The following is a 12,665-nucleotide window of genomic DNA, read 5'->3' on the forward strand; positions in this document are numbered from 1 at the left end:
GGTGTTTTTAATTTCAAATTGCTGGTATATAAGAAAAGTGATTTTTGTATATTAACCTTGTATGATGCAATCTTGTTGTAATCACTTGATTAGTTCCAGAACTTTTTAAAGTTCTATTGGATTTTCTACAAAGATACTCATCTGCAAACAAGAACAGTTATTTTGCTTTTGATATCTAATTTTTGATATCTGATTGAGGCACACTGGTAGGGGATATCTTACTAAATAAATTGCTAGCATTCAGCATCAATGTATCAGTAAACAAAGTAAACTGTTCTTGTTGCACTATTACTATCATTGAGGCAGAAGAAAAAAATTCAACACTGCAAGGCTATACCTACCATCTAGGAAGACCGAACAAATACAACACGATCAAATTTGACCATGTGAGAGGTGTTTTTCTGTATATAAGCCTCTGGATTTCATGAGTTAATACAAACATAAAAACACTTAAATGCTGACAACTCATTATAGACTTTCTCACAAAGATTTAACTAATATTGAAGGGGAAATCTCTGTCCCCTAATTAAAAAATATTATGAAAATACATTAGAAGAAATGATGAATCCATGATATATATTCCTACAAAGGAGAATTTACCACAAAAACTCCCAAGTCATGTTTGCATGCAAGGTTTCTAAAATCACCAACTGTGTCTGGTTCTTCCAATAAGTGGGGTCATGTAGTGATGTTATTCTGTTTTACACTAATCCTCAAGATTCATATGGTGACCCATCATTTTCAAGACATTATGTAAAATTAACTTTTTTAGTATAGGACCCTTTGGTTGGCTATTTTATTGCCATATCATGCTGAACTTATACTTCTCTATTGGCTTTGTTCTTTGTGTAACATCGCTTTAAATTATTCTCCACTATTTTGACTTTGAATACCTAAAAGGTAACATTTTAAGACAGCTATATTTCTTTCTGACTTAATTATCTCTGCAAAAACCAGTGTAATGTAAAGAAATAGTAAAATGAGAAGTATTTTTGTGTAGGAAACCTTTCACCTACTGAGGAATATGTTTAAAGCATTACAAATAGATGATTAGCCGAAACCGGTTTGGCTCAGTGGATAGAGCGTCGGCCTGTGGACTGAAAGGTCCCAGGTTCGATTCCGGTCAAGGGCATGTACGTGGGTTGCGGGCACATCCCCAGTGGGAGATGTGCAGGAGGCAGCTGATCGATGTTTCTCTCTCATCGATGTTTCTAACTCTCTATCTCTCTCTTCCACTCTGTGAAAAATCAATAAAATATATTTAAAAAAAAAACAAATAGATGATTATACAATATTGGTTAAGACACAAAAAAGCTAAATATTAGTAAATGACACAAATCTCCAACTGAAATGCTTTTAGGGAAGTTGGAGAGCAATTTCTCTTAGTATCAGGTGAGTAAAGAAGAACAAGGTGGCAGCGAAGGAAGCCTATCATGTTATAGCAGTGAATCCTTTTGAGCTCCCAAACAAAGCCATATAGCAATCCCTGCCCTAAGTGGATTTCATTTACACACAAAACTTGGGATATCACTTTAAGGTACTCAAGTCACCTGAGACTCACCTGCGTACACTTTAGGGTTTCAAATAAAAGAATTACCACCTTGGGATATGGAATAATCTAGTAATTTTTACATGTTCAACTATTTAGGTAAAATTTTACTTGTCTTCCATATATATATATATATATATATATATATATATATATATATATATATAATTCATTTCTAATGATACTGTAACTATCACCAATTTTAATTTAAAATAATGACAGGCATTAGATGATCATGAATCTTTTTGCTAGTTTTATTACACTCTGTAAGATTTATATTTTTTTGAGATCCAAAAAACAGCAACGTTCTATTTTAAATTTGTTCTTAAAAATATACAATATTGCACTTGAATTTTTGGCAGTTTAATTAAGGAGTGGCTGAGTAAAAAATCATACAAGAAACTAGTCTTTATTTTGCTTTATAAGCAAAGAGCTTTGTATAAAAGGAGAACTTACAGTAGTACCAAATAAAACAAATATTTACAGTGTTGCTATTAAAGTCTTACTTCTAAAGGAAGATTCAGTGTATTGAATGCAAATATTATTAATCTAAGAAAAGCACACGCCCTTCCCCCTATTCTGCTGAACATTTGTAAACCAAAGGGTATTGGTGTGAAATGCTTTTGTGATTTCTTTCTCAAGAGAAAACACATGGAAAGAATGCTTGTTCTTGAAGCATCTAAACTGGGTCACTAAATTCTTTCACAATGTTTCCTACATGACTTACAAAATCTCTAAACTAAAAATCAGAATTCCAAGATAAGCATTCTTTTACAATTACAAGTACACAAGTTAGTTGGTTTTTAGTATGACTTTAAGGTCAGTTTCCCATACATTTTCTAAGATACATAAGATGCTAGGCATCTATCTGAATTATTTTTAACTTCTGTTACACTATAGTAAAACTGTGCACATTTATATTAATCCCAAATTTGTTATTCTACTTTTTAATTCCCAATTAAGTAAATATTCTAGAAAGCTCAAAATTTTTCACTTAACAACCAATTAGGGAGACAGTTTTGAAAAGCTATTTGCAAAACTAAATACCAAGATTTAGACCTACTTAACAGTACATTAAACATTCAAAAGGCCCAAAAGAACATAAATAGAATGTATTTGTAATATAAATACATGACACAGATACATTCATTTTGGCACCACCTAAAAAAAAAAAAAAATCCACAGTACTTTAATACTCTTCAGATGTTTGGGAATATTTAAAATGTCAACTATTAAATATTTACTTTTACTCCAGAAGAAAAATAATTCATGAATTTAAATTGGTATTTCAAAAGCAAAGGATTTCCTTTTTATTGATTTGAGAGAGAGGGAGAGAGAGAGAGAGACTTGTTGATCTACTTTTTTATGTATTCATTGGTTGATTCTTGTTATTCCCTGAAGGAGATCGAACCCACAACCTTGGTGTATCAGGACAATGCCCTACCCAACTGAGCTACCCAGCCAGGGCCTCCTTTTGTTACTTTTTAATTTGACCTGCAGAATGAACAGTTACTCAAAGTGTTAATTAGCAGCCAATGTGTTAACTATGCTTTTACACTTTAATCCTACCAAGACTGACTATGGCAAGCAGAGATTTATTATGGACAGATATGGTTTCTTCTTAAACAACCACACACAAATTGCATAGTTCTGATCTGAGAACAAAGATCAAAGTAGAGTTACAAAGGCATTAATATATGTTAACTGAACTGAAATAGGCTGTTGAAAAACAGTCTATCTTGGGTAGGTGTTAGTGTAAACTTGGGAAAAAAACAGTCATTAGCAAAAAAGTTTTCTTTAAAAATAGGTTAATGCTAAGAACAATAGCTTTTAAAATTTCTGTTTAAAAATAAGCTTAATAAACAAGAATACAAATTTTAATTCCAAAGTTAGCTCTTTGAAATGCACTATTTTCTTACATACAGCAGAAAATACATTTTTCATAGTTGTTAACATTATATGTAAAAAAGAGGCACTAAACATATTTGAATATATTCACACAAACAGGAATTTCAGTCTTGTCTGTACATAGGTTTATATTTGCTCAACGGTTCCCGGATGGCAAAATGTTCACAAAAATAAGTCTTCTGAAGGAGGTGCATAAGAGAAACCAACGAATGCATCATCAGCCTCCAGTACGCTGGCGTTCACTATAGAATAGTCAGTAGACACACACACAGAATATGGAACTGTTTCTTCCGTAAACGCTGCATCAAAGTTCCTAATATCATCTGGTCCTGCCTAAAACACCAAAAAAAAAAAAAAAAAAAAAAAAAATACCATTATTCACCTTAGCTTTTTCATGAATTTAGTTCTTTATTAAACCCTTCATGGATGTGTATATTGATTCCTGGCAAGTTCAGCTGTCTTCTTATTTCACCACTGCTTTGGAACATTTTCTGCTTTTATTACCTAGGTGAGGTCCTTCTAACAGGTAAGGTACTTGTTGGGTGGGGGGAGGAGAAAGAAGGGTAAGGAGAGCTAGCATCAGAGTCCTTACCAATGTTAATATAAATCTCAGTCCCTGCAAACGACCCCCCTGCTCTCTACTCATCACCTCTAAGTTTAGAAAAAGGGTTCAGGTAGGTTTTCAGAACAGCATTTTGCATTTGAGCTTCCATGAAGTGCCTATCATTCCAGTTTCTCAACTTTGGGTAAATGAAGCCTTTTAAAAAATATATATATATATTTTTAATTGATTTCAGAGAGGAAGGAAGAGGGAGAGAGAGATAGAAACATCAATGATAAGAGAGAATCATTGATCGGCTGCCTCCTGCAAGCCCCCGACAGGGGATTGAGCCCACAACCCAGGCACGTGCCCTTGACGGGAATCGAACCCAGCACCTTTCAGTTCACAGGCTGATGCTCTATCCACTGAGCAAAACCAGCTAGGGCAAATGAAGCCTTTTGATGAAGGAATGGAGGGGCTGTAAGTAAAACTGTGAAAGGTGACTCTTGTGCCACAGAGGTCACTAAGCATTCAGTGATGAGACCCTTACCTCCAAAGGCCTAAAGGGACCAGGAAACTAGAAAACGAAGCACGAAGCACGGTGTCTGCTTAGGCTCAAAGGCAATGGTTCTTAGTCTTCTTTCACAAGTGAATGGCCTATCCCCTTCCAATGTATGTACGGATAAAATTGGGTTGCAAATTGAGGTGCTTCACCGTTAAAGCCCATCCCTGAAACTCTAGTTAGCTCTGCTCTAAGAGAAAGGGAAGCTTTAAAATGTTCAATTCACGCCGTAGCCGGTTTGGCTCAGTGGGTAGAGCAGGGGTCCTCAAACTTTTTAAACTGGGGGCCAGTTCACTGTCCCTCAGACCGTTGGAGGGCCGGACTATAGTTTAAAGAAAAACTATGAACAAATTCCTATGCACACTGCACATATCTTATTTTGAAGTAAAAAAACAAAACGGGAACAAATACAATATTTGTATTTGCATGTGGCCCGCGGGCCGTAGTTTGAGGACCCCTGGGATAGAGCATCAGCCTGAGGGTCCTGGGTTCGATTATGGTCAAAGGCACATGCCCAGGTTGCAAGCTCGATCCCCAGTAGGGGGCGTGCAGAAGGCAGTCAATCAATGATTCTCATCATTGATGTTTCTATCTCTCTCTCCTCCTCTCCCTTTCTCTCTGAAATCAATAAAATTATATATATTTTTAAAAAAAGTTCAATTCACCAAGTCTAACCGAGGTGAACAGATAGAGAGTCAGAACAGTTATTATAAGCTAAGGATATAGTTAGCCTGGTAGGTCTACAAACAGCAGAGCAGAAGCCAGGAAAACCCAGAATGCTCTATCCTTCTACATGAGAAATTCCACCACAGAGGAAAATAGACACTAGAAATTATATATACATATAAAATGTCACCAAATTCTTACATATAACCTTAGAAAGCAGGGGTTCTGAAATAAAACTAAGGTTTGAATTCTGGCTATGAGTTTTGCTAGCTAGAATTCTTTATATAACCTACCCTATCTCTTCTGTAAGAGGAAAGCTTGCCTCCTCTTGTGTAAAATAAGAATCCTGCCACCTGTCTGTTAAACTTGTAAGGATTTGATGCATTAATACATAAAATTCGCAGAATCTGACATGTAGAAGGTGCTCAATAAATGTTCTCTTGCCTGACTTTATAAATATTTTGAGAATGCCCTTATGGCTCATGGCTAGTGCTGTCAGGGACAATACCGTATTTCTTATGTTAAGAGTGAGGGAAGGCTCTGTCTTCAAACTCCAGTTCTGCAACTTCAATTAAACTGTGGACAAGTTACTTAACCTTTTCTGTGCTTAAGTTCACTCATCAGAAGTATGGTGTAAAATAACAGTACTATTTCATAGGATTGTTGTCAGGGTGAAGTAAAAAAACACAAGTATTGAGAACAGTGAATGAGAATATCTACCTTATTCTAGTATAGATAACTTTTTGATCTTTGTTAATCTATTAGGTGAAAAAAAACCTGTAAGGATTTTATTTTGCATTCCTTCAGCATCTTTTCATATATGTAAAAGATACCTGTATTTATTTTTCAAAATTGTCCTTTGTCCATGCTTGGTCTTTTTTTTTTTTTTTTTTCCTCATTGACTTATAAGAATGCTTTATGTACTAAGGAAATTTCCCCCAGTTTGTTATTTGCAGTTTTTTTTCATGCAAATATTTCTAAATTTTATGTGGTCAAATTTACCAACTTTTTTCTCTTATGGCTTCCGAGTTGTGGGTCTTGCTTTAAAAAGTTTAATTAATTAGTCATAGAACAAGCAGGGATCCAAACCTGGAGGTGTCTGACTCTAACGTCAACACTGTTACCATTTCCAGAGTGGCTTAGGAGGAATCTCTAACTCTTTAATGTATCGGATGACACATTTATTTGCAAATAACTAAACTCAGTGGACTCTTAATTTAAAGAGAAAAATTAAATTATTCTTAAAGATCCAAGGTTCTTATTGCAAACGCTAGGAATCAGGAGCAGAAATTGTCCCTAATGGAGCCATGTCTGAAACAGTCACTCCTGAATGAGCTAAATGAAATAAGTCCATCTACAAATACTTCACAATTATTGTACTGAAAGATTTTTTTTATCAGTCTAATAAAAACTATAATCTTACTGGTCATCCCGAAGTGACATATTTCACATATATTTACGTACTGATTCAATTTCACTCAGGTTAGATTTTGAGATCTTTCCTAAAATTATGATGAGCTACAGTTCTACATTTCACTAGTTTAGAAGGAAGGACTTGGATATATACTTACCACATTAGGATTAAACGGTGGTGGAATCTTCTTTTGTACAAGGTCCGTCCAACTGAGTGATTCAAAAAAGGGATGATTCTGAATTTCAAGCTAGAATATTAAAGAAAAAAAATACATTTTAAACTAATGCTGAAGAATATATTAAGTACTCACTGAAGAATTTTATGGAACCAAACCATTACCATTTTGTTCCTCAATAATTCTTTTTAGATACATGTTTATGTTATTTATGTGGCAAAGTGGTATAGCAGAAAGACTACCTAAGTACACATGGCATGCTTTATCCTCTTCACTATCATAGTTTCTTCATAGGTAAAACAGAGTTGACATTTCTGCCTTAGATACTTAACAGGTTGTTTTAAGGATAAATGGAGAATAGAAAAATAAGAGTGGTATAAAAAGATGAAAGTACTCCATAGGTACAAATAATAATAATTATTATCTGAATGGGGCAGGTAAGTAAGATGCTAAGCAAGGGAGTTTTACACTGTAGGACAGAGGTAAAACCAAGATGATGAACTTTACTACAAATTTAAAGTATTCCACTCTGAGTTGCTACTATCAAAAGTTGGCAAAGAACTGATTCCAGCTTTTTTCCCCTGTAGGGTGCCACACAAGTGTATAAAGTAGGATCCAACCTAGTTTGGTGGTTTAAAAAGATTTCTTAGAGAAAGTGATGTCTGACCAGAATTCTGAAAGATGAGTAAGAATTAGCTAAAGAATGAGGTATGTGGGAAACAAAACAAAAAGGCGACAAACAAACAAACTCATAGATGCAGACAACAGAAGGGTGGTTACCAGAGGGGATGGGGGGTCAAATATATGGTGATAGAGGAAGACTAGACTTTGGGTGGTGAGCATACAGTGCAATATACAAATGATGTACTATAGAACTGTACACTTATTAACCAATGTCACCCCAATAAATTAAAAAAAAAGAATGAGGGGAGAACAATGCAGGTAGAATATGAAGGCCCTGCGGTGGCAAAGAGCTTAGCAGCCCAGAGATGACAGTTGAATTCATCCAGGGTTGCGATTTCTGAATTCAATAAAAGGACCACGGGGCACGGAGGTGTGAAGTATTAGCAAGACTGACTGAAACAACAGACGGGAATCAAAGCTGGATAGAGAACTGTTGACAGAGCTATCTGCCGAACTGGGACATGTAGGAGGAGAAGATCAGTAGCAAACAAGTTTGTTATTCACAGCTCACGTTCAAATTGGCCAACAGCCCCAAAGAATTTCTGAGAAATTTAAATGAACTTAAAAGTTCTTATTCCTCCACAGTTCCTGAATACTGACACACTAAGATAACAAGTTACACTAGCAATCTAATTACCCTGCTTAAAAAAAACAAAACAAAAACCAAACCCACAGACTCCATAACTATCTCAAGGAGGTTATCACCAAATTCTCAGGGGGAAAAAAGTGATTTCATGTTGGTTCAAGATAAATTGCACCACCTCATGTGGTCAGAAAGGACTTAGATTCTTGTTAAATAACTTGATCTAAAAGTTCAGGTAATCAAAAATTTTTAAAAAAGAAGGGCAAGGAGAAAAATTTTAATAAATAAAAATCAAATAAATAATAAGAGTGTGAAAGCTGGATGTGACAGACGAAGAGGAGAGGATGGTACTGTTACAGAGATCAACTGAAAGGATGCAAGTGCTCAAACCCTGTATAGTTCTGTACGTATAAACACTGGTGAAAGTTGTTGGGACAAGTTATGCGTTTTCATGGTGCTCTTCTTTAAGAGCTGTATTCATCCCATCAAATACCACATAAAATAAGGCTTTATCTTCAAAGGATAAATAAGCTTAAACAGAGTGGGAGAGATATACATACAAAGTCTTCTTTGGCACCGAGCCGATTTTGCCTGTCTTTTTCTAGGAGTTCTTCCAGAATGGACCAGGCTGTGAGGCTCACTCCTGGCCTCAGATTTAGGGGCTTGTGCAGAATGTTGTCATACATTTCAGCAACATCTCGGCAATAAAAAGGAGGCTGGGGAAATAAAAGTAAAATAAAGTTAGTGTGAACTGAACTATGCCAAAATGTTTGGGTTAAAATAGTTGGATTTGGCCTTGATCTATAGGGAGCAGACTGGGTCTGGACAAAAGAAATACACAGGCGTCTTTGGGTGCAGTGTGGCCTTCTAATGCAAAGAGATTTTAAAACCCAGCACACAGAGAGCTTAATGCATGTGCATTGAATGAATTAGGGCCAGTCTGTTCAGTAACACAGGTGCCAATTGTATAAAAGTTTCAACAGTATCTGTTTTAAAGAAAACCACCACCAACCTCATCATGGGCATAATGACAGAATTATTGGAAACAGAGATCCAACATTAAATAATTTCTTGAGACTTGGGAATAAATAAATTAACACAGAGATTGCCTGAAAAGATGAAGAACTGAAGATCATGCTCCTTCCTAAGTATTGTGGCATTATGGGTGTACTCTGCAGAAAGAAAAACTTTATTTTTTACTTTTTAAAATCTAGCTTGATTTTAATATTGTTAATATAAGCTAATTAATGAAGTATATGTTTCAAATGCTCCCGTTCGAATCAACTGCATTTTATACACAATGATAATATTTTATGCATTCGAAGTCGTCTAAAGAAATTAAAAGGACTCAGATATCTGAATGGCAACTATCCCACACTTAAAGTAAGGTATAAAGTGAGTTTGAGGTGTTCTAAGTCACTGGCATAACCGGAAAACTAGATCTTTTAACAAGTGGATCTTCGTCAAGAGCAAAGAAGAGACAGTGTTGGAGGTCATGAGAATCTAGCATTCAAAGTTAGCAACATGAGACAAATGCTCCTAAATGTACTGAGAGCTCCCCAGTTTTCGGGGGGGGGGGGGGTGTGGGGTGGCGGGGTGGTGGGGAAAATACAAAACAAAAAGCAGAACAAAATAACAAGCCCCAGCTCAGGTCTCAGATGATGGTGTTATTTAGCTTAGTGGAGGCAGCACCAGGGGGGATGAGTGGATGGTTCCCAGCCTGAGGCCACGGGACACTCATGGGACCACAAAGGGAGCCTAGAAAAGATTCCAACTGGTTCCAAAAGGCTAAATAAAAGCGTACATTATTGCTACAAGGATATGTAAACCCACTTAAATGCCTAAATTGTTTGCTTTAGGTTGGAGTATTAACTCAATGTAGCAAAACAAATGTACTCATGTTAATCAGAAGCTCTAGCTGGGGAAACATTACATAGTAAACATCCTTTTTTTTAAAAAAAAAAAATGAAATCTTAAGACATGGTATATACGGTGAATGGAAGAGATGGTTCTCAGTGATGGAAAAAGTGGAGCACCAGTGTATTAATTAAATCCTATAAAAACAAAATACAAAGGAAAACCCAAAAGGCATTATCTTCTAATAAATACAAACATGTTTTTTTCTTTCCATCCTTTTGAAATTAGGTAGAATGATGACTAGGGTAAACTGAATAAAAGTGGATAATTTTAATATTACAACTATGTGTCGATTTCAATAAAATGAGAGAGGGAGGAGAATACCTGAAGCAGTAATTACTCTGATAGGAAAATTACATTTAAAAACTATTAACAATCCCTGACCGGTTTGGCTCAGTGGATAGAGCGTTGGCCTGCGGACTGAAAGGTCCCAGGTTCGATTCCAGTCAAGGGCATATACCTTGGGTGCGGGCACATCCCCTGTAGGAGGTGTGCAGGAGGCGGCTGACTGATGTTTCTCTTTCATCAATGTTTCTAACTCTCTATTCCTCTCCCTTCCTCTCTGTAAAAAATCAATAAAATATATTAAAAAAAATAAAAAAAAAATAAAAACTATTAACAAAATGTAAGTTTTTCTTTTTGTGCATACATGGTTTTGGACTCATTTTTACCATGTTACTATTACTCTATTAATGTTATCTAAGTGTCCACAAGATTACTGAAAGAGAAAGAGAAAAGAGAAAATGCAAATCAATTATAATATATTGGGAAAATAATGAAAGAGGAGAAATACATACCAACCCATACAGCATTTCATACAGTACAGCACCAAGGCACCACCAATCTACAGTATTGTCATAGGGCTGTTTTCTGATCACTTCAGGTGCTAGGTACTACAGAAAAGATGAAATATTAGTGCAACTCAATAAACAAGACAAAGTTTGGAAATAATTGAGAAATTTAACAAATTTTAGGTATTACTATTATGCTAAAAATATATCTAGATTTTAAATTGGTTGGGTATTTCCATTTTCATTTTATACCAGTGATTCTTCAAAATCCATTGGGACATTTTTCAAAATACACATACTCAAAGATTTCCCCAGAAACTGTGATGCAGTTAAGACAAACAGAAAAGGGCAGCGAATGTAGAAACTATAATACAAAGTAGGTACTTTGTGTGTGTGGGAGGAGGGGAAGAGGAGGAAATCTTTTACAAGATTAATTTATCTTAAAAATTCCTCTGGCCCTAACCGGTTTGGCTCAGTAGATAGAATATTGGCCTGTGGACTCAAGAGTCCCAGGTTCGATTCCGGTCAAGGGTATGTGCCCACAACCAAGGTGTGTGCAGGAGGCATCAATGTTTCTCTCTCATTGATGTTTCTAACTCTCTATCCCTCTCCATTGCTCTCGGTAAAAAAATCAATAAAATATATTAAAAAAAATTCCTCTGGTTATTACTCATAATTGTTTCTCCCAAAGAAAGGATTACTAATGTGGCAATTATAATTCATTTTTTTTAATGAAAGAAAAAGAATGAATTGCATTCTTCTTAGGAAATTACAACTGTAATTCTCTAACATATTATTTACAAATGTTTAAATTATTACACAGCTATTTACACTTTAACTTATAAAATACTTAAACTCGTAACCATTTCACAAATATAAGATGGTTAATTTGAATTTCAGATTCCAAAAAATATTTTTTCCTTTTCCATATGATATAAGGAAATGATTTCTTCTTAAGCTTTTTTATATGCTCCAAAAAAATGGCAAAATAAATTAAAAGCGTTTAATAATTTCTGACCACATTTAGACTCAGATGGCAAAAGAACTTGTTCCTTTCTAAAACCTACAGGACTTAAAAGATTTTGTTAACTATGACATCAATATACATTCACAAAAAATGTTTCTTCAGACATAAACCAAAATAGAATGGTCACAAATACACACAAGAACAAGGTTAGAGTACAGAAAGGAAGGAAAAAAAATACATTTTAAAGTAAATGTTGTTGCTTATACAGACACTTTAAATTACGTTTCTGATCCTGATTACAAGTGTCATGTGAACCAGTCTAGCACACATTTTCAACAACATTATTCGGCAATAATGATGAAATGCTACCTGGCGCCTAAAATCACTATATAAATACATTAAAATGTGTGTGTGTGTGTGTGTGTGTGTGTGTGTGTGTGTGTGTGTGAGAGAGAGAGAGAGAGAGAGAGAACAAGAAGGCTTTAACATAAATTGTAAGGACTATTATCTCGAATAGAAAGATACATTTCTGCTGAGAGAGCGGGATGTTTGGGTTAATGAATTCTGATTTGTGAATTTCCCCCCATATCCTCTGTCTTATTTTCTTCTGTTAAATAAACACTTAATTTTATTATAAAATATTTTAACCATACATAAAAAGAGTAAAATAGAATAGGAACCAATAAAGCTGCCATCTAAATATAGGCAATGCCAATCGCTTGCCATATTTGCTTCAGCTTATTTTTAAAAGAGCTTTATTAAGATATTCGCAAACTATGCAATTCCCCCATTTAAAGTGTACAATTCAATGGTTTTTAATATATTTAGAGTTGTGCAAACATTATCACAACTTTAGGATGTTTTTCATCACTGATTTGTGATTTTATTTGGAAGCATTACAAGTAAAA

General features: G+C 35.1%; 1 protein-coding gene across 4 annotated transcripts in view; it reads right to left on the reverse strand.

The window, feature by feature from the left end:
• Positions 1 to 1,942: 1,942 nt before the first annotated feature.
• Positions 1,943 to 12,665, reverse strand: part of SGK3 (serum/glucocorticoid regulated kinase family member 3) — a 105,349-nt gene continuing 94,626 nt past the window's right edge. For all 4 annotated transcript variants that reach the window (XM_070391903.1, XM_070391901.1, XM_070391902.1 and 1 more), the window contains 4 exons: positions 10,797 to 10,892; positions 8,643 to 8,798; positions 6,798 to 6,887; positions 1,943 to 3,790 (listed from right to left, as the gene is read on the reverse strand). In XM_070391903.1, the coding sequence (XP_070248004.1) occupies positions 3,620 to 3,790; positions 6,798 to 6,887; positions 8,643 to 8,798; positions 10,797 to 10,892 (513 nt within the window). In that variant the 3' untranslated portion in view covers positions 1,943 to 3,619. The remainder of the gene's footprint in view (positions 3,791 to 6,797; positions 6,888 to 8,642; positions 8,799 to 10,796; positions 10,893 to 12,665) is intronic.

This window comes from Myotis yumanensis, unplaced genomic scaffold (genome assembly GCF_028538775.1).
Source record: "Myotis yumanensis isolate MYYU_CA2020_CCGP unplaced genomic scaffold, mMyoYum1.0.hap1 SCAF_15, whole genome shotgun sequence".
Classification (NCBI taxonomy): Eukaryota; Metazoa; Chordata; class Mammalia; order Chiroptera; family Vespertilionidae; genus Myotis; species Myotis yumanensis.